The sequence below is a fragment of the Equus asinus genome, chromosome 22, assembly GCF_041296235.1.
Source record: "Equus asinus isolate D_3611 breed Donkey chromosome 22, EquAss-T2T_v2, whole genome shotgun sequence".
In the NCBI taxonomy this organism is placed as follows: domain Eukaryota; kingdom Metazoa; phylum Chordata; class Mammalia; order Perissodactyla; family Equidae; genus Equus; species Equus asinus.
The window spans coordinates 40,662,662-40,689,796 of record NC_091811.1 but is presented as its reverse complement, the minus strand read 5'-3'; the positions used below and the strand labels follow the sequence as shown (position 1 = coordinate 40,689,796).

The 27,135-nt window shown below is 38.7% G+C and overlaps 1 protein-coding gene across 5 annotated transcripts in view; it reads right to left on the bottom strand.

Annotated features, from left to right (window-relative positions):
- The window catches only part of FGD4 (FYVE, RhoGEF and PH domain containing 4), a 192,541-nt gene that overhangs the window by 120,838 nt on the left and 44,568 nt on the right, over positions 1-27,135 (bottom strand). Inside the window, exon 1 of one of the 5 annotated variants that reach the window (XM_070494679.1) lies at positions 19,204-19,267. The exons of 2 other annotated variants lie outside the window; for them this stretch is intronic. Coding sequence is in view for 1 of the 3 variants with exons in the window: in XM_070494673.1 (XP_070350774.1) it covers positions 6,897-6,906 (10 nt within the window). In the remaining 2 variants the exon portion in view is untranslated. Of the gene's footprint in view, positions 1-6,896; positions 7,094-19,203; positions 19,268-27,135 lie in introns of those variants that run through there. 2 more of the 5 variants (XM_070494677.1, XM_070494673.1) reach the window with 2 other exon arrangements.

The following is a 27,135-nucleotide window of genomic DNA, read 5'->3' as shown; positions in this document are numbered from 1 at the left end:
TGATGACATAAAGAAATGGAAAGATATTCCATGCACATGAATTAGAAGAGTAAACATACTTAAAATGTCCATACTACCCAAACCAATCTACAGATTCAATGCAATCCCAGTCAGAATCCCAATGACATTCTTCACGGACACATGGGGCAACAAAATACCCCAAATTGCCAAAGCAATCCTGAGAAAAAAAGAACAAAGCTGGAGGCATCACAATCCCTGACTTAAAAATATACTACGAAGATATCATAATCAAAACAACGTGGTACCAGTACAAAAAGAGGCACACAGATCAATGGAACAGAACTGAAAGCCCAGAAATAAAACCACACATCTACAGACAGCTAATCTTCCACAAAGGTGCTAAGGACATACAACGGAGAAAAGAAAGTCTCTTCAATAAATGTTGGGAAAACTGGACAGCCACATGTAAAAGAATGAAAGTTGACCATTCTCTTATGCCATTCACAAAAATAAACTCAAAATGGATCAAAGACTTGAAGGTAAGACCTGAAACCATAAAACTTCTAGAAGAAAATATAGACAATACACTCTTTGACATCAGTCTTAAAAGGATCTTTTCAAACAGCACATCTTCTCCAACAAGGGAAACAAAAGAAAAAATAAACAAATGGGACTTATCAGACTAAGGAGCTTCTACAGGCAAGGGAAACCAGGATTGAAATGAAAAGACAATCCACCAACTGGGAAAATATATTTGCAAATCATATATCTGACAAGGGGTTAATCTCTATAATATATAAAGAACTCACACAACTCAACAACAAAAAATCAAACCCAATCAAAAAATGGGCAGAGGAGATGGGGCTGGCCCCGTGGCCGAGTGGTTAAGTTCGCGCGCTCCGCTGCAGGCAGCCCAGTGTTTCGTTGGTTCGAATCCTGGCTGCGGACATGGCACTGCTCATCAAACCACGCTGAGGCAGCGTCCCACATGCCACGACTGGAAGGACCCACAACTAAGAATATACAACTATGTACCGGGGGGCTTTGGAGAGACAAAGGAAAAAATAAAATCTTTAAAAAAAAAAAAAATGGGCAGAGGATATGAACAGACATCTCTCCAAAGAAGATATACAGATGGCCAACAGGCACATGAAAAGATACTCAACAGCACTAATCAACAGGGAAACACAAATAAAAACTACACTAAGATATCACCTTACACCTGTTAGAATGGCTATAATCACCCAGACAAAAAATAACAAACGTTAGAGAGGTTGTGGAGAAAACGGAACCCTCATACACTTCTGTGGGAATGCAAATTGGCACAGCCACTATGGAAAACAGTATGGAGAGTTCTCAAAAAACCAGAACTAGAAATACCATATGACCCAGCTATCCCACCGCTGGGTATCTATCCAAAGAACTCGAAATCAACAATTCAAAGAGAATTGTGCACCCCTATGTTCACTGCAGCATTACTCACAATAGCCAAGACATGGAAGCAATCTAAGTGCCCACTGACTGATGATTGGATAAAGAAGATACGGTGTATACATAGACATAGACACACACACACACACACACACACACCCACACCCACACACCCTGGAATAGTATTCAGCCATAAAAAATGACAAAATCATCCCATTTGCAACAACATGGATGGACCTTGAGGGTATTATGTTAAGTGAAATAAGCCAGAGAAAGACAAACTCTGTATGATTCCAGTCATATGTGCAAGATAAACAAACACACAGACAAAGAGAACTATTTAGTGGTTACCAGGGGGGTGAGGATGAGCACAAAGGGTAAAGGGGCGCACCTATATGGTGACTGACAAATAATAATGTACAACTGAAATTTCACAATGCTGCAAACTATCATAACCTCAATTAAAAAAAAAGGGGGTTCCTGACCAGCAGCATCATGATATTCTTTGTCAGAAGATTTTTCATTGCCAAATCAATTTCTTTAGTAGATGGAGGACTATTCAAATTTCTATTTCTTCATGGTCTGTTATGTTTTACTCAGCTTGTCTTTCAAAGGAATTTGTCTCTTTCATCTAAGCTGTAGAATTTATTGGCATAAAGCTGTTCATAATACTTATTATCCTTTTAATGTCTATAGGAATCCTGATATTGGAATTGTGTCTTTCATTCTTGATCAGTCTTAATAGAGAATTATCAATTTTATTAAACTTTGCAAGGAAATAACTTTTTGTTTCTTTTATCTACTGTTTGTTCTCTATTGTATAGTTTTCACTTTTATGTTTATTATTTCTTTCCTTCTACTTACCTTCAGTTTAATTTGCTCTTTTTCTAAATTCTTCAGGTAGAAATTCAGATCAATTATGCTAAAATTTCTTTTCTTTCTAATATAAGCATATAAAGCTGCATATATTTTCCCAGTTTTGTAATTTTTTATGGCAGGAGGGTGTTCCAATATCCATTACTCCATCATGGCCAAAACAAAAAGTCTTTCATGGAATCCTTTCTTAGTGCTTAAAAATCAAATTAGCTATTGAGAAGAATCAATGAAAGAAAAAAAGAGTCCCCACTGTGGTGAACAGTATGTAGGTTTATTGAGCACAAAAGGGACACAGCAGATAGTGCAAATAAAGAACGCTGTTTTGAATGAATGATTCCTCTGATACTTGCTTTCAATCCAGTGAGAGGGGCTATAATCCAAACCTCCGTAATTTTTAGTGGAAAGAAACTTATGGGAAAAGTGCAGCTCAGGCGACTTCACCTCGAAACAACACACAAATTGCTCCCATCCAGCAATGTGAACGCATTCCCTCACCTTCCCCTGCAGTGATGTATATGCCAACCACTGCCATCCCAAAAGGAAAAATCTTTCTACGACTCAGAAATTTTCTACTCTTTCCTACAATGTGTACAGAGCACTACATTAGGTGAGAAGTGATGAAATAGAAAACATGGTCCATACTTGAGATGATTTAAGTAAAACAAGAAAAAGAATTTGAGATGGCTTAGATGGAAGTGTCAAATGTCAGAATTCTCAGTCAAAACCTTAAAATCAAGTTGTCACTGAGATATTAGTGGGCAAAGGACAATCTTTTCACTAAATGATGCTAAATCAACTTGATATCCACATGGCTCAAAAAATAAATCTTGACCCCCTAAACTTTACATCTTTCACAAAAACCCATTTCAGATGGATCATAGACCTAAATGCGAAAGGTCAAACGATTATAAATAAATAAACAATAAGCTTCTAGAAGTACTATAGGAAAAGCTCTTTATGATCTTCAGATGGGCAAAGGTGTTTTAAAAAGAATAGAGACCTAACTTTAAGGGAAAAGACTGAAATTGGATAACACTGTTCATCAAAGGACACCACTAAGTATAAAAAAGAAAGCATTACAGGAGAAAAAAATATTTGTAACTCATAATTTGGACAAAGGACTAGTACCTGGAATATATAAAGAACTCAGATTTTTAATGGGTAAAAGTCTTGATTGAGAACTTCACAAAAGAAGTTCTCCAATAAGCATATAAAAATCATTAATCATCAGAGAGGTGCAAATTAAAATCACAAAATGATATAAGTTGACACCTGCCACATGGCTAAATTTTTAAAAAACCAACAGAGGGTACTGGAAAAGAAGTGTAATAACTAGACAACTCACACACTATACCCACTGTAGAAAACTCTGAGGCAACATCTCCTAAAGTTGAGCACATGCATACCCCATGACCCCATAATTCCACCAAAAGACATGTACAATAACGTTCATAGCACCTTTCATCATAATAGTCAATATCCATCAACAGCAAAATGGAAATAAAATACTACTCACAAAGAAATAAAACAAATTACTGTGTAATGGACAGGCTACAAGCTTTGGAAACAGATGATCTTGCACTCGCATTCCAGTTCTGCTATTTACCATGCAACACTAAATATGAAGATATGAGTATATAACCTCACTGAGTCTGCTTTCTCGACCCAAAAAAGAGGGTCTTATTCTGAGGATTAGAAATAATGAACATATAACACAAAGCACCGCGTCTAAAAGGTGCTCAGGAAACAGGAAGACTAGTATTTAGCAGATGTAATTTATACCTCTCCACGTCAATTACCAGTCCTTTTTATACATAAACTCTCATTCCGTAAAATAAAGATAATGTTTCCACCTGACCTGTCAAACAAATCTGTAGCATTTCTGAGTTGCCAACTCTGTCATCAGTGAAACTACACAAGAACCAGGGCACGGCATTTTATAATACAGCTACTTTATGAACCCCATTTGCAATTGCAGCTGTCATCTCTAATGCAAGAGGATCAAATGAGTTGGAAAGATGAAACAAATGGGCAGGAGAAATGCCAGGAAGTGTATCAACTGCTGGACAGAAGTCCACGTGGTTCAGTTACAAAGTTGGTCCTTAGAATACTACATGCACTGTACACACACTCGGAAGGGAAGCACACGTAGGTTCGGACGCCTGAAAAACAAAAGACAGAAAATGGGGGCAACCCTCCCCCCCAGTACTACTGTTGTTTTCAGCCAAATCCTGAATCTCCTTTAGTCTTATAAATAAATCTATTCATTCTTGTCATTAGAGACTAAAACATAGAAGTCCGGTAATAAATCACACTTTGACTTCTTTTTAAAGGAAAATATCTATGCATATACATAATCTGGCATTTAGTAGCAAACAGATACTGAATTTTGAAGCTACAATAAAAATTAGGAGAAATGACTATTTCTAAGTATAACACATATTCAATAAAACTTTACTCATTTATAAAGAAAAGTCAGGATACTAACTTGTATTATCATCCAAACTAGCGAGGCAAAGACAGAGGTAGAGCAAAGGAAAAATAAATCCCCCGAAATCTGGGAATCAAAGTTTCTGATCCAAAATAATTACCTGAAGATAAGCCTCCAAACTTCCATATTTTTCTTGTATCCTCATATTACCCTAGCTATCTCTATTCTATTACAATTTATTATCATGCCTATAAAGTTTTAAATAGAAGATACATTTAAGAATCTATAAGTAAATCAAAGTACTCTAAACTCAGGTCCATTCATTCCACAGGGATGGTCAGTACTCCATCTTGGTGCAAGTCTGTGACATAGGGACTCTATACAATGGGAAAGAAGAACAACAAGCTTTTTCTTTCTTCTGTGGCTGAATTATTGGGAGACTCTCAGGCCATTTCTAACCTAGTGACACAAAGAAAAACTTTGGCCAAAGCCTTGTGAATCTGTATTTTTCCAGGCACCAGTATTGTCACAATGCTTAATTTATCCTGTAAGCATGGATGTAGTTTTCCATTCACATGAGGTGGCAAAGAAGAACCTGCCTTAGTTAGAAAAGCCTTCTTTCAATTTTCCTCAATGACCCACCAATTTGCTAAAGTTCTACAGAACCCACTCCAGTTTGTCTCAATGAAGAAAGCAATGTAATCCACATTTGAAAAATAGCTAGCACATAGACTGTCTGCCACACAGAAGTCAAAGATAAAATGTGAAGTCCATACACTTAAACAAACACGGCACCCAATACATTTGTTTCAGATCCTAATTCAATGTTTTGTCCTGAAAATTCTAAGATCAGGCTATTATTTATATCTTAAATCAAGAATACAAGTACAATGGGATTCCCCCCGCCCCATGCTCCTTGCAAGATAATCTTTAAAAATGGTGATGTTCTGGGGCTGGCCCCGTGGCCGAGTGGTTAAGTTCGCGCGCTCCGCTGCAGGCAGCCCAGTGTTTCATTAGTTCGAATCCTGGGCGCGGACATGGCACTGCTCATCAGACCACGCTGAGGCAGCGTCCCACATGCCACAACTAGAAGAACCCACAACGAACAACGAAGAATACACAATCATGTACCGGGGGGCTTTGGGGAGACAAAGGAAAAAATAAAATCTTTAAAAAAAAAAAAATGGTGATGTTCTTACAGTTATTTATAATCCAAAATCTTGAAAAATTTTTAATATCCAACAATAGAGGATGTGTTAACCAAAGTATAGTACTACTTTGTAACAGAATATCATAGAGCTATTGAATTTTTACGAAGAACTTTTAGTAACATGAAACAATTTAATGTTGTGTGGGAGAGGGAAAGTATGATAAAAAAAAAATCCATGTACGATATAACTCAACTTTACACAACAACAGATACAAAGAAGAAAAACACATCAACATATCACCAGTAGTTACACCTGGATGTTTATTATCTTTCTCCTTACTACCCTAAAAAATATGTTTAAAAATGTATTTCTGAACAAAGACTTTCACCTAAAACGGTTTTTCAGTTAAATATAAAAGACCAAGAGAACATTAAAGGCACAATGATAGAAGGATCTAGTCAACTAGACGTCAGATTCTAATAAACCATATGTAATTTGAAGAAATCCTTAAACTTCTGCATTACCAATATATCTTGCTAATGTTTTAGAACTAGAGGGAATTTTATCCACAAATAATTGATGATCAAGAGACTCTTAAGTGCCCAAATAAGTTCTAAGACACTGGGTGAAGTATAGCTTTTATATATTAGAAGAAAGGAGGAGAAATAGAAATTAGAAATAGGAGGAAGGAGGTTATGATAAAAAGTCTCAGATAAGAAAGGGCAACAGTGATTGCACTTCAAGCACAGTGCACTTTCACTGTCGTGCTGAGTCCACAGGGAAAAACGCCGGTACCTCAAGTCATCATACTTGGGCCACGAAAATAAGAAAAAGTACACCTTTGTGCCAAAATCACAGCATGAATCCATTCTAAACAAGACCCATGATGGTTTTTCAATAATGATATGACTTACTTATCATTTAGTAAACAAAAAGACAAATACCAGTTACTTCATCTACTCATACACTTTATATACTCACAAAATTCAAATGTTTTTAACCCAAGATAGTTCAGAAATGGAAACTGCAAAAATAACAATACTCACAGATCCCCATATAGGATTCCTTTCAAGCAGCATCCGGCAGTGCCTTTTACTCTTCTGATTAATCATACTTCTTTCCTGCTTGTGGAAGAATTATCTGGATCTATGCTTTGTGGGTAAAATCTACAGGCATTCTGAATTTAGACACCAGACACGCGCACATCTTCTGTTCGACATGGGACAGAACTAACGGGAAGTGCAGAGCTACATTTCATAATTCTTCTTCTAGCAGTGATGGAGCCTCAAAGAACTACGCAAGTAATGCATTTCAAAACTCCATGAAGGTATTTCAAAATGTAGTGAGAGAGTTCTAAAACACTGTGTTGGAGTGGGAAGGATGGGGTCAACTACATGTGATTTTACTGTAGTGACAGCCTGTAGATTTATAGCAAACTATTCTTTAAAAATGGGTCTTAAAGGATTTTTAGAATTTTTTTTTCATGATCATTAGAAAGTCATAAGAAACGCTGAATAACAAAACCATGTTTAAACTCTCCATCTCCCCCAAAGCACAAGGGCCTTCTCTTTCCTTCCCAGGTTACCTAGCACTCCCAAATAACTTCTTCCTAAAAACACATCAGGATTTAAAGGAGGAAAGGCACCAATGAGTGAATTTCTCATCCTTGCCATGTTTATAAGAGAAAATTACTGATTAAAGTCAATGTTTTAGTTAAAATATCACATAATAGACTTCTTAAAACACCTAAAGGTTTATCATCACGTGGATTCAACATTTACCTAATAATCCAAAGTCTAATTTCCCTTTCATGTGATATTTAGACGTGGTACTCAGAATCAAACTATAATACCCAGAGGCAGTTTAACTTTGCAATATCACTTCTTCAAATTACTATTTCTGAAAGAACAACAAACTGAAAATAGGGTATTACCTTAAGTACCTGACAATACTTGAGGAAATTTTGATGGGTAGAATAAAACAAACATTTAATGTAGTTTATGAACCAACAAGTGGAAACATGGAGGAAACTACCTGGAAAAACACACACTAAAATCACAAAGTCTTAGAAATTTAGAAACCCTCCCGCGGTATGGATAAGAAAACTGACACCAGGTGTGGTTTGGCAGGATAGATGCAGCCTTATTGATATTAGGGAGACAAGCTATATATAATTCAGATCTTCTGATAGATTTTTTTCAGTGCAATTTCCACGGCATATTTCTAAATTAACTCTTTCTTAAACATGCTGTCGTCCAATATAATACTTTTCATAGGGTGGTGATTTTGAGAGCTGGTAACCCACCTGCAACAATGACTAGCTGTCCATGAATGTTATTATTAGAAGCTTTGAAAGCTGGTCTCTGTGAAGTGAAAGGTGTAGTAATGAGACACGGCATGTTCACATAGTGTGGTGGTATCCCACTGAGGGCTAATGCTTTCCCAACTTCACCAGTCCAACCCACCCAAGTCAGCTGAGGCCTGGGGTGTCCTCTGCAGAGCCAGAGTAGGTTTGGCACAGGAAGTGTTGGTGTATGTGCTCGGGCATGAGTGATGAAGTCAATGAGGATGTCAGCATTTTTGGTTCCCTCTCTCTAGCTCAGAGGAGTACAGCTGGAAACTTCAAACTGACCACATACCAATGAACTATTGGCTAAAACTGGAACGGCCTCACTCAGCTACAGGGAACCTGAGCCAAAAAGATCCTAATGAGTATGTTGGCTCAGGTGCTTGCCCTCTTTTTCAATGTTTTAGTAGTTTAGTAGGCAAAGAAAAAGAAAATTCATATGGAATATTTTCTGATAATTTAACACTGTACACTACAGATTTTCATATATCTTTACAATTAACTAAAACTTTTCACTGTTCATTCAGCTATTATGTGGATTTAGCTATAGAAACATGTTGCCGGGATTTCACTGAAATAAAATTTCTCTCATGAATGTATGCTTTTTTTTTAGTTTGCTGCTTATATTTCAGTCTGCTAGATTTTATAAAAGCAGATTTATCCCTTCATGGCTTTAAATCAAGTGATTTTGATCAATTTAGCCTCACATACATTTAGTTAAATTCGAGAATGGCTTTAGGAACCACGATATGAACCAATTTGTTATAAAGTGAAAATGAGCAACATCCCCCCTACCCCAAACCCATTACTACGTGGCTAAAATAAATCTCCACAAAGGAGAATAAACAAAGCTATTTCTGCTCCTAACACCACCATCATTCTATTCCATGTCTTGATCAAATCAATATTATCATTTGTCATTACAGCTGTCTACTTCTTATGTGTCATCCTCATAACCACCCTAATGGCAGGCGTTATTAGCCCCATTTTATAGATTGTGAAACTGAGAACTAGAGCTAAATAACTTTCCCAGAGAGTAACTGGCAGAGCTGCAATTCAAACCCTGGACGGCTTAACTTCAAACTCCCATCTTTCAAATGCAAAATGTCTGCTTATTCTCCCAAAGTTTTCTCAAATTGACCCAGAATGGAATAAGAAAAATTTTCACTCTGTGTCTGAGTTGTTTCGTTTTTAACTCCCAAACTCAAAGCAGTTCATGTCTGGTAAAGTGACCTACCTCTTCCTACCTCACGGGACTTTTTTTTAAAACTAAATTCCTCAAAGCTTCGTATTTAATCTACTTGTAAGCAAGTAGTTTTACACACAACCTAAAATAGTGGGATCACTTTAGAATCACTCATCCTGTAGTCCACTCGAGCAATAGTTGGTTTTATCTTAACTTGCTTATCGGTTATAAGAACGAGAAGAGTGAATTTGTCACTTCCTCACGGTCACTTTGAGTCAGAAATAGAATTCTGGTTTAAGGCCTGGTTGCTAAACCCCGCTTCCTCTGCAATGGTACGCCACCACTAGTAAGCTGGTCACTAAGAAACAGAAAATAACAATAGAAAGTATGGGATATTTAAAATACTTTTCCTGCTGATCTCTCCTTCCCCTACCTGTCCATCCTTCTAGTTTGCCCGTTTCCTCTACATTCTATATTGTGATCATGGAAAGAAATTGCAACTGCCTTGGCAGATAAGGAAAAAAACCTTATTCCTATTTCAAACATGAAGCAAATGTTTCATTTCCTTTTCTTATTAAAATACGGGAGATAGCCTCAAAAATTGAGTCTTTAAAAAAAGCGTTATGTTAAATCCATTTCTTCTACTTAAATTTCACTAGTACAGACTATTATCTTTTCATTTATAAATTTAAGACAGTTCACTAAGAAATCCAAAGGTACCCACACACATGGCACTTGGCAATGTAGAGGGGTTTGCCCAAAGCTGAACTGCAGACTGAACTTTCTGTGGTGGTAGAAATTTTCTATATTTGTGCTATCTGATAAGATAGCCACATGAGCACTTGAATCATGGCTTGTGTGACCAAGGAACTGAAGTTGTTTTATTTAAATTCATTTAAATTTAAATTTTAAAAGCAACCCAGGGCTAGTAGACACCACAGGTCTAAAGTCTGAATATATCTTTTATTTTTAACTTTTTATTTCGAAATAATTGTGGACTGGCAGGAAGTTGCAAAAATAGTACAGGAAGGTCCAGTTTCCCGTAATGATCACGTTGTATACAACTATAGTACAATATCAAAACTAGGAAACTGACGCTGGCACAATGCGTATGTTTAGTTCTATGCCATTTTATCACTCGTATAGATTTATGTCACTGCCACCACAATCAAGATACTGAACAATTCCATCACCACAAAGAGCTCCCTCATGCTACCCCTGTATAGTCATACCCAACATGCTTCTCCCCATCAGCCCTAGCCCCTAGCAGCCACTTATGTGTTCTCTATTTCTAGCACGTTGTCATTTACAGAATGCTACCTAAGTGGAATTGCACAGTAGGAAACTTTCTGAGATCGGCTTTTTCCACTCAGCATAATGCCCTTGAGACTCATTCAAGCTCTTAAAAGTATCAATCCTGTGTTCTTTGTTATTGCGGCAAAGAGTTCCATAGTGTGGTCGTACCACAGTTAGGTTAGCCACACTTGTTAATGAACATTAGGCTGTTTACAGTTTTGGGCTATTATAAATAAAACTGCTATGAACATTCTTGTACAGGTTTTAATGCAGATCTAACTTTTCAGTTCTCTGGGATAAATGCGCAGAAGCGCAATTGCTAGATTGTATGACGAGTGTCCACATGGGCTTACGTTCATTTGTCATCCATATGTCCTTTCCAGTGAAATGTGTCTTCATGTTGTTTGCCCTTTTTCTAGTGAGACTGGAATTCTTTACTGTTAAGTTTTGAGAGTTCTTTATATATTTTGATAGAGTTCTTTGTCAAATATAGCGTTTCCAAATTTTTTTTCAGTCTATAGCTTGTCTTTTCGCCCTTTAACAGTCTTTCACAGAGCAAAAATTTTCAATTTTGATGAAATCCTATTTATCTATTTTTTTTTCTTTTATGGTTCATGCTTCTGGTGTCATGGCTAAGATCTTTTTGCCAAGCCGAAGGTCCTGAAGATTCTATCCTATGTTTTCTTTTAAAAGTTTTACAATTTTATGGTTTACATTGAAAGTGATGACCTGTTTTGACTTAATTTATATATAATGTCTAAGGTTTAGGTTGAGGTTCATTTTTTTGCCCAGAGACATCCAACTTCTCTAGCATCGCCTGTTGAAAAGATAAACTGTATTACTTTTGCACCTCTGTCAAAAATAAGTTGGCTATACCTGTATGAGGCTACCTCTGGGTTCTCTATTCTGTTGCATTTATCTATTTGTCTGTCTCTCTGACAATACCATAGTCTTGATTACTGTAGCTGCATAATGTCTTAAAACTGGGGAGTGACTATCCCATTATTCTTCTTTCTCCAAACTGTTTTAGCCATACTAGGTACTTTGCCTTTCTATGTAAATTCTAGAAATAATACTAACTATACCTACAAAAGTCATGCTAGAATTTTGTTAGGAATTGTGTTAAACTTAGACATCAATTTGGGAGAACTGTCATCTGTACCATATTGAGAGTCTTTCAATCCATGAACACAGTACGTCTCTCCTTTTATTTAGATCTTTGGTTTCTTTCATCAGCACTTTGTAGTTTTCATGGGAATATCTTTTAAAGGCAACCCAAAGGATGAACTAGAAATAGCTTGTAAATGCCACCAATATAAAAAGTGATAGTCCAAATAAGTTTTGGAAGTCAAAATGATGTTGGTTAACTAAAGTTAAAAATCAAGAATAACACAAACCCAAATATATCCACTTGGGGCAAATAAGCAGATTTTGCTGAAAGACAGGATTTACATAATTTACAAAGAAATGAAATGGCACTACAGGCAATTTTGTAATTAAAACAGTAAACTGGGCAGACTGGAAGTATAAAGGATAGAGTAAGTATCCTCCAATTACATGCAGCACTGTTTCCTCCTTTTTCTGATTATTCCATATATTCTATGTATCAAAGCTGTGCATTACATGTGCAATAATAGTGCAAGAGGAGGGCTCTAAATTACATAATTTCAAAGGTCCCTTCCAAGTCCTACATTACATTATTTTATGAATTATATTTTTGAGGAGTAACTGGTAGAAAATAATGCTTTATGAATTTTGCTGCTTAAATATTCACAGAGGGAAGGTCAAATGGAAAACAATAATTCTGTTGAAGAGTAAACATATATAACTATTTGGACAGTTTACTAAAGCTATGGGGAAAAGTGGGATATGAGAAAATCTTGAAAGGATTAAAATTATTTAGCCCAGAAATGAGAATTCTGAAAATATCTGGAAGGTATTCAGGAAATTACGTAGGAACCCAAGGGAAATAAAGGACAATTTTTAAATATATACAAGAATACATTCTTAACAATTGGAGTTCCAAGTAGTGAGGATACAGTAGGTTGTACAAACGCTGAAATAAGTAAGATCCTATTAACGATGAGTGAGGCAAAGTTGCGAAGGCGGGAGAGTACCAAAATAACTCAGAGACCCCCACCATTCTACAAGGGTGTAGTCCAAGCCTTCAGAAAACCATGCCCACTTTTCAAATCTGACTGAGAAAGAAGAATTTGAAGCCTGGAGACTAAGGAGTAAATAACCACGCCCATTTCCTTACCACCTCTGTGTCTCCTAAAAGGCTTTAGTGGTTCACACACAGCAATTGCTTGATGGATTGATAAGGACCTGGGATATAGCAAAGCAAATAAAATTGTAATTTGTGAAGAAACAGAAGAAGATAATTTCTGAAAACCAAGAGTGTGGGCATCATTTTCTAAACTGTTGGTGATGATATCATGCCAGGGAAGTTTGGTGCTGGATGGAGAGTATCAAGAAGAAGCTAGAAGGTTCCTCACACAGAACCATAAACACATGTATCTATCATCTCATTCAAATACCCATAATCTCACTGTTGACTATGTCACTCCACTAGATTTGGTAAGGTATGAGGAGAATAAGAAGAAAAACATAAATAAAAGAACCAAAGAGAGATGGGGGCTGCCCAGTGGCAAAGCAGTTAGGTTCACATGCTCCGCTTCAGCAGCCGGGCTTCACTGGTTCGGATTCCAGGCGTGAACCTAGGCACTGCTCATCAAGCCATGCTGTGGCAGGTGTCCCACATACAAAATAGACAAAGATGGACATAGATATAGGCTCAGACCCAATCTTCCTCAGCAAAAAGAGCAAGACTGGCAGCAGATGTTAGCTCAGGGCTAATCTTCCTCAAAAAAAAAAACACAAAGTTCATTAATAGTCACACTTGACAACTGCTCAGATGTGAGAGAGTAAAACTAAAAGCAAGTAAGGAAATTAGTGTTGCCCAAACATTTTTACAAACAACCAAAGAAAAATATTCAAATTACTTCAATATCTAACAACTTATCAGTGCTATCAAGATAATGCATAACCAAACCCAAAAGCATGAAATCAAAGTTAAAAATAGGAACTACAGTTAAAGGTCAAAGATTTAATACCAGTCAGATTCTATGAATTTTAAAGCTACAAGATGTATTTAAACTCAGTTAAATCACCATTGTCATAGAGCATTAATTTGATTTTTTTTTTTTTTAAATAGCGCTCCAAATTGGATAGGGAAAAATTTACTAATGTAAGTGCTTAACAAATTCAGGAAGCCATTTACTAGCCTGTTAAGCTAACCTAATAGATGATTCGGGTAAATAAGCAAACGCAGAGGAGACTTCTGCTGCCATCTGTTTGGTCCTCTCTTGATAATCTGGAAACAGCTGCACACAAAAGCTCCAAAGGATAGAAAACCTCAAGATTCTTTCGTCCCATTATCCACCCTCTGCCTTTACCACAATCATTTCTACAATGCACCCAGAGTCTGCCTTTCCTTGTCCACAACTCTTAAACATCATTTAGTCCCTATTTTAAGAAGGGAAGCGTGAGGAAGGGGGCTATTTCTCTACATTTGGTAATAGTCAAGGCAAATTTTATTAAAAATAAATAGTTCAGTGTTAAGACCAATTAAGATATATAAATGCATCAGACGTCTCTGTCGCATACAAATCTTGATACAATCAAAGATGCTGGAGGGGCCGGCCCCATGGCTGAGTGGTTAAGTTTGTGTGCTCCGCTTCAGCGGCCCAGGGTTTGGCCGGTTCGGATCCTGGGCGTGGACATGGCACTGCTCATCAGGCCATGCTGAGGCGGCATCCCCACATGCCACAACTAGAAGGACCCACAATTAAGAATATATAACTATGTACCGGGGGTGCTTTGGGGAGGAAAAGGAAAAAAAAAAAAGAGCTGGAGAATATTACTCTGTTGATGAAGAAGGTTAAAATTTAATTCTACCAGAAAAATGACTTTAGTCCACCAGTGAAATATAACATTTAAAATTTCCAGAGACAGGGGCTGGCCCCGTGGCAGAGTGGTTAAGTTCACGTGCTCAACTGCAGGCAACCCAGTGTTTCGTTGGTTCGAAACCTGGGCGCGGACATGGCACTGCTCATCAGACCACACTGAGGCAGCGTCCCACACGCCACAACTAGAAGGACCCACAATGAAGAATATACAACTATGTACTGGGGGGCTTTACGGAAAAAAAAGGAAAAATAAAATCTTAAAAAAAAAAAAAATTTCCAGAGACAGCAAGAGGCTCTTTATATGTAAATGTTTTCTTTACTTTTTCTTTTTTTCTTTTTTTGAGGAAGATTAGCCCTGAGCTAACATCTGCCGCCGATCCTCCTCTTCTTGCTGAGGAAGACTGGCTCTGAGCTAACATCCGTGCTGAGGAAGACTGGCTCTGAGCTAACATCCGTGCCCATCTTCCTCTATTTTATATGCTGGACGCCTGCCACAGAATGGCTTGATAAGTGGTGCATAGTTCGAACCTGCGAGCCCTGGGCTGCCAGAGTGTGTGAACTTAACTGCTACACTACCAGGCCAGTCCCCGTAAACATTTTCTTTTAACCTCCTTCCAGAGCTTGCACCTTTCTTCAAGTGATAAACAATTACTTTTCACCAACTCATAACTTAAGTCAAGAGTGCCTTTTCAATACTAAAAAAACTCTAACAGATTCGAGTGGGTTAATGATAGCCACAAATTCTTTGTCACTACTCCCACCAAGAGGCAGTGTCAATTTCTCCACCTCCTTGAATCTGGACTAGGCCTGTCCAACAGAAAAGGGCAGAAATAACATTGTGCCAGTTCTGGGCTAAATTTTTAAGAAGGCTGGCAACTTCAGCTTCCTCATTTTCAAAGCCTAGCTGCCATGTTGGGAGATGGTTCAAACAGCCATATGCATGAGAAAGGCCTACAGGGAAGAGCAACAAGGCCCAGCTGACGACTCCAGCTAAAATCCCAGTTGACACCCAGCACCAACTTGCCAGCCACGCAAGTGAGCTATCATGGAAATAAACTCTACAGCCCTAATCGAGCTGTCCCAGCTGACCGCATACAGACCAGCGATGAGCCATCCTTACCAAACCCTGGCCAAATCCCAAAATTGTGAGCAAGAAAATAACTGTTGCCTTATGCCACTAAATTTGGGAGTGATTTGTTATGCAGCAATAGATAAGTGAAACAAAATCTGGTACCAGAAGTGGGGCTCTGCTGTAATAAAAACCTAAACTACATACTAGCTTTGGGTCCAGGTGGTGGGCAAAAGCTGGAACAGGCTTGAGGAAACTGTTAATAAAGATTTATTATTGGTGGCTGAAGAAAGGGGACCTAAGCTGCATACTGGCAGAAAAATTAGCCAACCCATTGCATGCAGTAATGTGGAAGATAGAAAGGGTACCTAATGAACTCAGGGTCCTGACTAAGGAGAACTCCAGGAAGAATGCTGAAAGTATTAACTGGCTCATTTCAGCTGCCTATGATAAAATACAGGAGACGTGAGATGAACAAAGGAACTGTTTGGTTCCCTTTCAAGAAAATTTAGAAGAAATATAAAGGAGCCAGATTTGGTGGGTTCAAAAATAAAACAATTCCTCATTTCAGCATCTTAGCAAAAAGTAAGCTCAAAATAAGAAATGGCTCAGGGCAAAAATCAAATCCTGTGCCGCCGGTAAAAGGTGGCCTCGAGGATATAGCTGTATGACCCTTTGTTGAGAGCCTTCATGAAGAGTCTAGGTGGTTCCTCATAGACCTTTTCCATTAGACCAGTGGTTCTAATAACTTTGTGTGCATCAGACTCAGCTGGGGCATTTGTTAAACTGACATGTGTCTCCCATTTTCCCCTTCTCTGTTTTTAAATTATTAACAGCTTTACTGAGATATAATTCACATACCATACAATTTACCCAAAGTTTGAGACTCAAAGCCTTTTAGTATATTCATAGTTACACACAACCAGTCAATTTTAGAACATTTTCATTACCTCAAAAAGTAACCTGTACCCTTTAGTTATCACCTCCCATACACCCATCCCCACCAGCCCTAAGAAAGCACTCATCTACTTCATGTCTCTATAGATTTGCCTATTCTGGACATTTTACATAAATGAAATCATAACGTGATCTTTTTGTGACTGGCTTCTTTCACTTAGCACATTTCCAAGGTCCATCTATATAGTAGTAGGTATCAGTACTTCCTTCCATTGTATGGACATACGACTAATTTTATTTATCCATTCATCAGTTGGTGGCTATTTGGGTTGTTTACACCTTTTGGCTATTATAATGTTGCTATGAACATTTGTGTACAAGTTGTGGCGTGGACATGTTTTCCTCTGAGTATATGCTTATGTACGGAATTGCTGGGTCAAACGGTAACTCTATGTTTTAAGGTTTTGTGGACCCGCCAGACTATTTCCAAAGTGACCGCACCATTTTACATTCCCACCAGCAGTGCATCAGGGTTTTGACTTCTCTACAGTTCCTAAAGCCTTTTTGAAGGAGAGCGCCTGTTGCAGTTTTCCTGGCCCTGCCTTACCATTGTATGTTGGATGGGGGAGAAGAGCAAATAACTTGTCCCTTTAGTTCACAGGTATTCAGTTTGAGATTGGCTGTACCCAAAGAGCCTCATCTGCACCTGGACGTGATTTAATGATGACATCCTGGACTCAAGCTGATATAGTAATGGAGTGAGACTTGTGCGGGTCTTGCATGTGGGTTAGGATATTTTGAAGGTGTGAGGGGCCAGAGAGCACACTGCGGTAAATTGTTATTTTGGTGATCACCTCCAACGAACCACACTTCCAGGTATTCATGTCCTTGTATGGTCTCCTCCCACACTGACTCTGGGCTGGACCTATTACTGCTTAGACAGCTAGAATATGGCAGAAATGATGCTGTGCTAGTTCTGGGCCTAGCCCTTAATTGGTTGGGCAGCATCTATTTCTTCCATTTTGGAACCCAGATAGCACAAGGCAACCCAAGCAACCAGTGGGTCCCAGCTGAGCTCCCATCCAAGCCTCAGAGGACCACAGCCATTCCAGCATCCAGCTGACACCACATGAAACAGAACACCTGGTCAACCCACTGAATCATGAGATAATAAATTGCTGTTTTAAGCTACTAAGTTTCAGAGTGGTTTATTACACTGCAATAAATAATGAAAACATAGGTCCCTTTTAGAGGTATTTTAAACTTCACCTCTCTCTAGTCATGATAGGCTAGTTAACTACGAAGAAATGTAATGTGGAATAAACTTTTTCTTCCTCTTAAAATGTAATGTATTCCACCTAGGATCAATTTAACAATCATTTAAGCAAATGAAACATACCTTCCAAGTCTCAAGAGACTTTTCTGAGAGTCTGTCTTAGAGATCTTAGAGTCTAAGCCACTAATAATGACAAAAACTTAGGAGTTTGCATTTTCAGTAGAACACAATGACCAGCTACACAGGCCACAGGGAGGACTGGCCAGGGATGGGAGGTCTTAGCATTAGCTGACATCTCTTGGTGCTCAGCAAGGCACACCAAGGGTACAGACAAATCTAAGAAAAGGCCCTGTGTATCAGGTAAATTCACAACAGGAATTCGGCAGTCAGTAGGGGATACACAGACACCAAGCAATCTGACCTAAGAGCCAGGGAATCCTCAAGGTTCAGTCACAAGGGTTAAGATGGCAGGTCTTCCGAATGAAGCCTGTTGTTATGGCAACCAGCAAAGATTTTTAACATCAGTAACTCCAATAAGAATTTGTAAGCTCTGCTTTCTCTTATGCTGATGCAGCTGCTGCCCTTCTGCTTAGCTCCTTTGGATTAAAGGACCCTCACATGTCTGACCCAGTCACCCATCTTTCAGTCCATCCTATGGATGGCCATGACAAGGAGCTTGGAGGATTCTGCACCTTAAGAATAGGGACATTAATAGTTAATCCCTCATAAGATGGTAGACTCAGTCTTCTAATTTTCATAGGATAGTGCTTAGAAATGTTCCAGACACACAGTAAATTCTCGATATATTACACTATCAACATATGACATTTTGGTAAATTTGCTCAATTTCATGCACATCTGCCCTAAAAACAATGAATTTCAAGGAAAAAAAATTAAATAAAAAAGAGCATCAACTCACAAGTCTATTAATAGGGAACTGGTTTAAACAAACTGTAGTACAGCTATAGAGAGAAATACTATGCTGCCTTAAAAGAGAGAATAAATAAAATTAAGGAAGAGGATTTTGAAAGATTTGATGAGGAAAATTTCTAATATATAGAAATGAAAAACCAAGTTGAATAGAACATTCAATTCCATTTTTAAAATAAGTATATACTGTTTGTATATGCATAGAAAAAATCTGGTAGAAACCGTGAGACTAAACAAACACTAAAATTTGGGTGGGAATTTCACTTTCTACATAATATATTGCTATAATTGTTTTATTGATAGTAGGCACACATGACTCATCATAAGAAAAACAATTTAAAGGCACACAGATCTTTCTTAAAACGCAGCATGCTTTTTTACCTGAATTTGTTCACATAGTTGTCAGTGTTCACTCTTCTTTAGCACTCGAGCAGCTCAAGTCTGTTTTTAGAACAGTGTCAGAAGCTGCTATATGAGCTGTTTCCTGTATTGGGCAGCTATTTTTAATTAATGAACATTTTGTTATAAGAGTTCACTGGAAAATAAAAAACACCACCATTTCTGCAAGTTAAACTAAGGAAAGGCTTACTCTCTAAGATAAAATGAAAGATTTAAGTTATAAAAAAAGTACTCTACTTTAAAAGATCTTAAATGGTATGGGGTATTTAGTATTAAGCACTTTATTTCCACTATGATGCTGAGATCAATTAACCTCCTTAAAAAAATTCCTCAAGGAGCAGATCGAAATTCTATTTACTTACTTTCTCCTCAAAAATAATATACCGTTCTTTATATAGTAGGCACTCAAATGCAAGCTGCGGGAAAATCAGACGAAAGAGAGAAAAGAGAACACAGAAATAGAATAAGATTTTTTTTAAACCAAATATTTATTAAGCAACTATGTGCAAAGTACTACACTGTCCAGGAGAATTAAAATCGTGGTTGCTGTATCTGTGAGCACGAATAGCAACATAATCAGCCCCTTCCACTTCATTAGATTCTCCCAAGGTTTATATGAGATAATACAACTCAAAAGATAGCTGCTGTGTAAACGAATTATACTTTTCCTCTATCCAGTTCTCCAACCCATGGGTTACACAGCACCAGAGGAGTCCTCTGAAGAGCCAGCAGCAGTGAGACCAGGTGAGAAGTCAATGGGTAGGTAACGGAACCAGAGTTCCCAAGGTCCCACCAAGCCACTCTCCCATAGGAGGAGGACAGGATTTTCCTGTAGATCTAAGAGGTTTTAAGAAGGCTCGCACTGCACTGTGTACAGTAATGTGCAGTCCGGTCACAAGAAGAAGGGTTTATTGTTCTCTTGCCAAACTGTAATCCTCATGACAGGTGGCAATCCACTCCATCATACTAACATCTACCCACACCCTCTTCTCTCACCATTTCCCTAAATTCCTCACATTTGTAAACTGCTTCACAATTTTTAAAGTGCTTTCTCATCCATTAATTTGATTCAAGCAGGTTCTAGGATTTCTATCTAATACATTTAGCTAAAAATGCTGGCATTTGAGAGAAGTTCTCAGGATGGGGTGGAGAGGGCTCCTAATGTCTTTTAAGGGGACCTTGCCTGTAGCACAGCCCATGGTGGGTGTGACGGTTAATTCTGTGTGTCAGCGTGGAGCGTGTTTTTGGACGAGATTAACATTTAAAGCAGTGAACTTTGAGCAAGCAGATTGCCCTCCATAATGTGCGTGGGCCTCAATCAATCAGTCGACAGTCTAACTAGAACAAAAAGACCAGTCTCCCTGAGCAAGAGGGAATTCTTCAGCAGACTGCCTTCAGATTGCAGCTGCACCACTGGCTCTCCTAGGTCTTGAGCCTGCTGGTGTACACTGCAGATTTGGACTTGCCAGTGTCCAAAACACATGAGCCAATTCCTCATAACATACACGTGCACACATGTGTGCACACATACATGCATACACACACATCCTATTGGTTCTGTTTCTCTGGAGAATCCTAATACAGGGGTCCCCTTGGGAAGTCAGAGCCTGGCTACCAGCAGTTTAATATCTACACAGTTAAAAGTCACTTGATGAGTAACAAACAGACTCCCCCGACTAGGGCATGCCTAACCCTTCTTCCTACCATGGTGCTTTCCAGCAAACCATGCTGTTTGGAGAGGAAGGATATGCTTGGAATAGATATAGCTCAGCACATCATATTGTCCCTTTCTGATTAGATTGTTAAAAAGAGAAATGAGTCCTGAAAGCAGCTCATACTCTGCTCAAAGCTTAAAAACACAAATATAATATAAAAATCACATAATTAGATAGATAAACTTCAGCAATGACCTGCCAAGATCATTGTGGACATGAGAGGATAAAAGGGGAGGTAAAGACAACAGACAGTGGCAGAAAGTACAAGGGCCTCTGATTCCGGGCATCACACACATTCTTCTCCATTACAAATGATTCATTTATTCAAACTTGCCTCAAAATACCTCAATATTACCAAATATCGACCTAAACAGTTATGGAACTTCTCTATCCAGTTCTCACCCCCTTCACCAACATTTGCCTGGTTAAGCAAATGACCCACTGTATACGTGCAACCTTGTGGTTATGCTTCATCCTAACTTGCCCCATTCATGTAAGCCTTATCTCACCTTGCTGCTATCTAATCTGGCCTGCCCCTGTTACGCAGTAGCATCCACAGGGAATCCCTTTACAGCATCCTCTTCTCACTGACAGCGCTACTTCTCCAGGCTCTACTTCCGGCCCCTCCCACTCATCTTCCGATGAAGATGGTACCCATAGCCCTGACAATTTACATATTTGCATTTACTTTTCTCGTACCAAACCAACATTTTGAACTATTTCTTGAACACAAACTTTCAAACAATATACTTTCTCCCACTTTCGATTGTCTTTACCTCCTCCTCTTTGCCTCTCGTTTCCACAGTGTATCCTGCCCTATGGCCGTGTATACACCTCTCTGGCTTTAATCTCTATCACAAATTGGAGTTGTAGGTAGAACAGACATTACTATACACAATTTAAAGATGAGGAAACAGATGCAAAAAGAGATGAAGTGACTTCTACAAGTTCAGACTATAAATTAATAATAAAACTACAATTAGGACACATTTTCTATTAACTCAGTTTAATTAATGTCTATTTGGCACATAGGAAGCTCTCAATAAACTTCATCCTTTCTTCTTCTTCTTCTTCTTCCTCTTCCTCCTCCTCTTCTCCTTTTTCTATAATCAACCTTCCAAATGTTCTATAATATAAATGCCCTACTCGCACTTGTCCTTTTTCTTTAATCTGTTGTAGAATCATGAATTTCAGCTGGATGAGGCCAAACACACTTAGAAACCATGGCTAATCCAGTGTTTATTTACACAACACACTGCATGGGGTCACATGCAAATAAGTGCTTAGCAAAAACTTTAAGAGAAACTAGGGTAGAAAGGAAAAAAATCACAACTTAAAGAATATCTCCAGCTGTTGAATTGCCTGCTTATTGCCTATGTGAAATAGCCAGTAAGTGCAGACCTTTACTTAATTTTTCCCTCATGGGATCACTTTATAGAACACTGTCTGTCTTGGCTACATTCTAAACCCAAGTAGCAAATACACAGCGTGGTCCTCTTCCTCTGCCATTTTTGACCTTGGGCCTTTACTCAAAACATGCAATTACTCTGCCCACATGGATTAATGCTTCTGCACAGAAGTGGGCAGGCAGGTGGTAAGAAGAGCTGAGTTCTCATTTAAATTCTTACACAACTTTTTCAGACATCGGTGTTGCCAACAATGACACCATCTGCCTACCTACTTCACAGGTTTTTCAGAACAAAACAGTGCAGAAGACAAAGCACAAAACATGGGCATTTATGACAGGCTTCCAGGTTTGCTATACAGAGGAGAAAAGAAATGTATTTGTGGGGACTGTACAGTGTTCCTCCAAATGATGTTACCTTAAATATCTGAGGTACAAAGTAGAGAAGAATAGGGTATTTACCTTTAAACAATGATAGCTTAATGATGCTTTCTTGTGCTATAGTCTTTAATTTGTCTCCCAAAGAATTAGTATTTTAATTAGTATTCAATTGAAAACAAAGGTACCTGACATTGACATTTTTAATTACATATTATAAAGGGTTTTGGTGTCAAGATTTTTAGTGGTAAGGCCGATGTGGGTTGAAGCTTTACTCTCTCCTACTTGCTATGTGACTTTGAACAAGCGAGCCAACCTCTTGAATCCTTGGGTTTTGTTTGCTTGTCTGTTTTTTGGTGGGGGTGGTTCTGTTGAATAAAGAAGACAATTCCTTCTTTTCTCTCCCAGGGTTATGAGGTGCAAGTGAGATCACACACACCAAGTTATGAACAAGACGGCGCTAGTTGACAATGCTGCTCTACTCCAGCGGCTGCTGAGGCAGCAGCCTGTTTCATTCCACAGTTCACACCTGAATTTCTAAAGTTGTCTCGAGTGGATTCGCTAGGCGATGTGAGTTAACATAAGCCCACTGATCCAAAAACGGCGAGAAATAAGGTTAAAAATCTACCCACGAAAGAATTACAGGGTGAGTAAAAGTTTTAACAGAAACGTTAGCTGAGACTCATGGTCCTTACATTGCATTGTCTTTCTGCTCGCACTGCCTTTAGTCATAGCTAGGGCACAAGTTAAGAGTGGGTGAGCTAATGAAAATGTCCATTTCAAGTACTCAAGGACTATTTGAAGCACCAAAGTCTAGGATCCAAACTTAGATGTTCCAAGAGATATCACCTTCTCATTTTGAAAGCAGCCCCGGATGTTGCCAAGCTGGAAGGTCTTCAGTTAAGATAGAAAAGCAAGCCAAAAAAGAATGTTTTCTATTATCTTTTTCTCTAAGGCAAAAGATTTTTTCAAACTGTGGTCTCATCGCATTAGTGGGTCCAATAGAAACCAGTGGAGTACAGAAGCACACAGAAAGGATAAGTTTTATTTCAGACGCACACATGCATGCACTTGCACACACACAGTGTTGTACTGGGTTATGGTTAAAAAGTTTGAAATCCACTATTCGATAGCAGAGTTACCGACTGCTCGCCTTCTGAAAATAAGTGGGAAAGCATTAGGTATTCAGTTTCCATGGTAACACTACTCTTTAGAAGTCCACTGCTGTGACAAAGAAAAGGAAGACAGTTGAAAAGGCTGGACTCTTGAGAAGAAAGTTTTCCCTCCCACCTCAGCACTTTGGTTCCAATGGTTCATTAATATGCCCAGATAGACAACACATTTTAAAGACAAGAGGCAAACAGATATGAAAAGAATCATTAGGGAGAGGGCAGGTGCAGAGGGAAAAACATGTTATTAATTCCAGGTATGGTGCTAGATTACATGGCCAGGCACACCACAGCTCCCTCCTTTAATCTTCACAATCCTCTAAGTACCACACTGTGGTAGCCGCTATGACTTAATAGTTTTGCATTTTAAGTGATGACCTAATGAAGGTCGTTTTCTTGTAGTCACAGGACTGGCAATTGTGGTCATTACCACCTGCTGAGCAGCAGTGCCTGGTTTTGGCGGTATAGGGTCTACATTCAGGATTATGGATAATCAGAAGGTAGATTCTAGAACATCTTCCAGACTGCACTTAAAACAATAGATTAATTGGCACAGATCTCAACTCAAAGAGCAAGACCAGCCAGTGACAGCCGGCTTCTATGGACCTCTGTTTGTGCATCTATAAAACAGGGCTAACAGTGCCTTACCGACCTCATGGCAGAGCTTTCCAAAGTTTCCAAAAGCTAAGATTTCATGATGCCTTTAAGATGACACATTCTAAGTAATAAATTCCATCGCCAGAAACTTCATCACCACGGGTAGCATTAAAATAAGCAGTAGAGAAATAAACTCTAGGGCACAAATTCTTTCCCTGAGGCACCCTGACTGGCCGCTCCCTACCTCCCACCCCTGCAGGGATGGCTGACCAGGCTTCCTAATCTTATAAGTCTGCCCAGAATTCTTGCTTCCGTCTTGCCATCTAGTGGCAGCACGACTCAGATGACTGGAGCAAATGTTGACTCCTTGTCAAGGGACAGAAAGATACGGGCCATTCCCTGAGCTAACAAATTCTTTCCTTAGACACCAGGTAGGAGCCACAAGACTTGGGAGCACCCACCACCCCTGCCCCGCCCCTTGGATTCTAGCCTTCAGATGCCTCCTACCTCCCAAAGCTTGTCTTCATTAAGAGAAACTTCATTTCCAGAGGAGCCACCAATTGAGAGGCCACTGTTTTTGCTAACATTTTTTTAAATGGTAAAATATAACAAATAGATGGCATCTTAAAGAGACTGAATTAAAGACCCATACAAGTAGAAATGATCTATTCTTAGAATTTATCCATCTATGAGACTCGAGGTCTCTGTGCTGCACAACTCTAGAGGGCATGAAGGGGCATTCAACAACCTAGCATATGTGAATGGCTCTCCATGGACCATCCACACAAGCTCAAGGGCCCCCATGAGACTCGCTACTACTTCATGTATCTCAAGTTTGCTATCCAAAACGAAAGGGGAGTCAGAACTCCCCTTTACTGCTTTCTTTGCGTCAGGAGCCTTCCCAGCTTAACAAAAGCTAAGCTCCAGAAATACTTATTTAAAAAAAAATTCTTCAAACAAACCTTTAACAACTCTTGTTCCTAAGAAGGTGTCAAATTGCTTCTAGCTTTCCACAGCTCTGGTTGGCTCCCACTTAGTCAAAATAGAAAAGTCCTCCAGGAGCTGTCCCCACATGGTTAGCCAAGAAGGGATAAAGCAGCACAGGGTTATGTAGCACATTTCATTTCCTCAAGCTGCTCCTTCTCCGGAAGGCGGGAAACACAGCAGCTAATCCTCTTTGCATTTCCTTTTTTCTTTAATTAATTGGTCCATTGAGAGGCAGAAAAGTTCGGAAAGAGAGCAAGAGAAAGACAGCAAGAGAGCAAAAGAGATCAGAGAAGGGAATCTACACTTATTGAGAACCTACTATGTAACAGACACTGGGCTGAGGCTTTTTTATATGTAGGTTATCGTTTTGGAGAAAAAATAGAGCAATGGTAGCAGAGTCAGAGATCAATCCCGCCTTTGTCAAAGTTACTAGGAATGCAACCTTGAAAAGCCTGTTATTTAAATTCTCTGAAGCCCTCTCTCCTCCAAACCCTCCTCATTATCACCCTGGTTCTGCTCTCCTGAAACAATGGGGGGGGGGGGTAGATAAGTAGAGTCCCAGGCATTTTTGCACTTTCAAACTGCCTCCAGGCTTTTGCCTATTTTTAGAAATATTTGGAGAAAAACTGTTTCATTAAAAAAAAAAAGTACATAGTGGCTTCCTCATAGATCAAAAAGAAATAAGTAGAAGGCAGATGCTAGCATAGGGTAGGGTTTCAATGGCATTGATTTAAAAGACGAGCACCCCCTGGAGAGAATGCGTAAGTGAATGGTAGTGAAAGTTAATGGCCTTGAACCAGAAAAGGGAGAGGTTCAAAACAGGAGAAAATAAGGTCATAATAGGAATTAATTACTGAGCACTTAAAAGTTTTGCAGGCCCCACTGTATTTGACACTCACGAGAAAAGGCAAACCATGGAACAAGCTGTGAAGGCATTTAAGATTGCCACATGGAATGGAAAAGTAATTTTTCTACCAACTTTCCTACGACAGATATGTCGTGTTTACTTGTTATTTACCAACCGATAGCATGCATAAACCAAACCAAATCCATAACTAAAAAGGTCATAGTAAAAACTTCTAAAAAACCGAAAGAAAGGAAAATAGTCACAGAGCAAATGGCATAAAGTGGGAGCAAAAGAACCAGTTACTTTCATTTAAAAAACACACAACATTCTTGAAATTCCCCCAGGAAGGTTTCTGTTTGCTTTATAGCATCTCTCAGTGCTCCGGGCAAATATGTGGATTCAAATTCCGCTCTGCTAGTTGTATAAATTTGCAGCAGATAAATAAACTACCTGGCAAAAAAGATCAGAGAAACAGATGAATAAATGGAAGTATTACTGCTAAACTCATCGGACGAAAGTCTCTTAACACTGTGGCATTTTTCATCACCTCGTCAGCCTCTAAGACTGAGGCAATCATTTGAAAGCCTTCGTTGCAAGTTAGGAGATGTGCAAATTATAAGAGGCCATGATAACCTTTATCTGAAAAGGGCAAAAGAAAAAGTTAGTAAATTTTATATTTCCACCAGTTTTAGTTACTTGAATAGTTATTATGGTGTTTTTCCACATGCTTCTGATTCAAAAATGATAATTTCCCAAGAGAAAAATATTTTTTCCTCAGTAAATACTCTATTATCAAACACAAGCTTAGAAGAATCA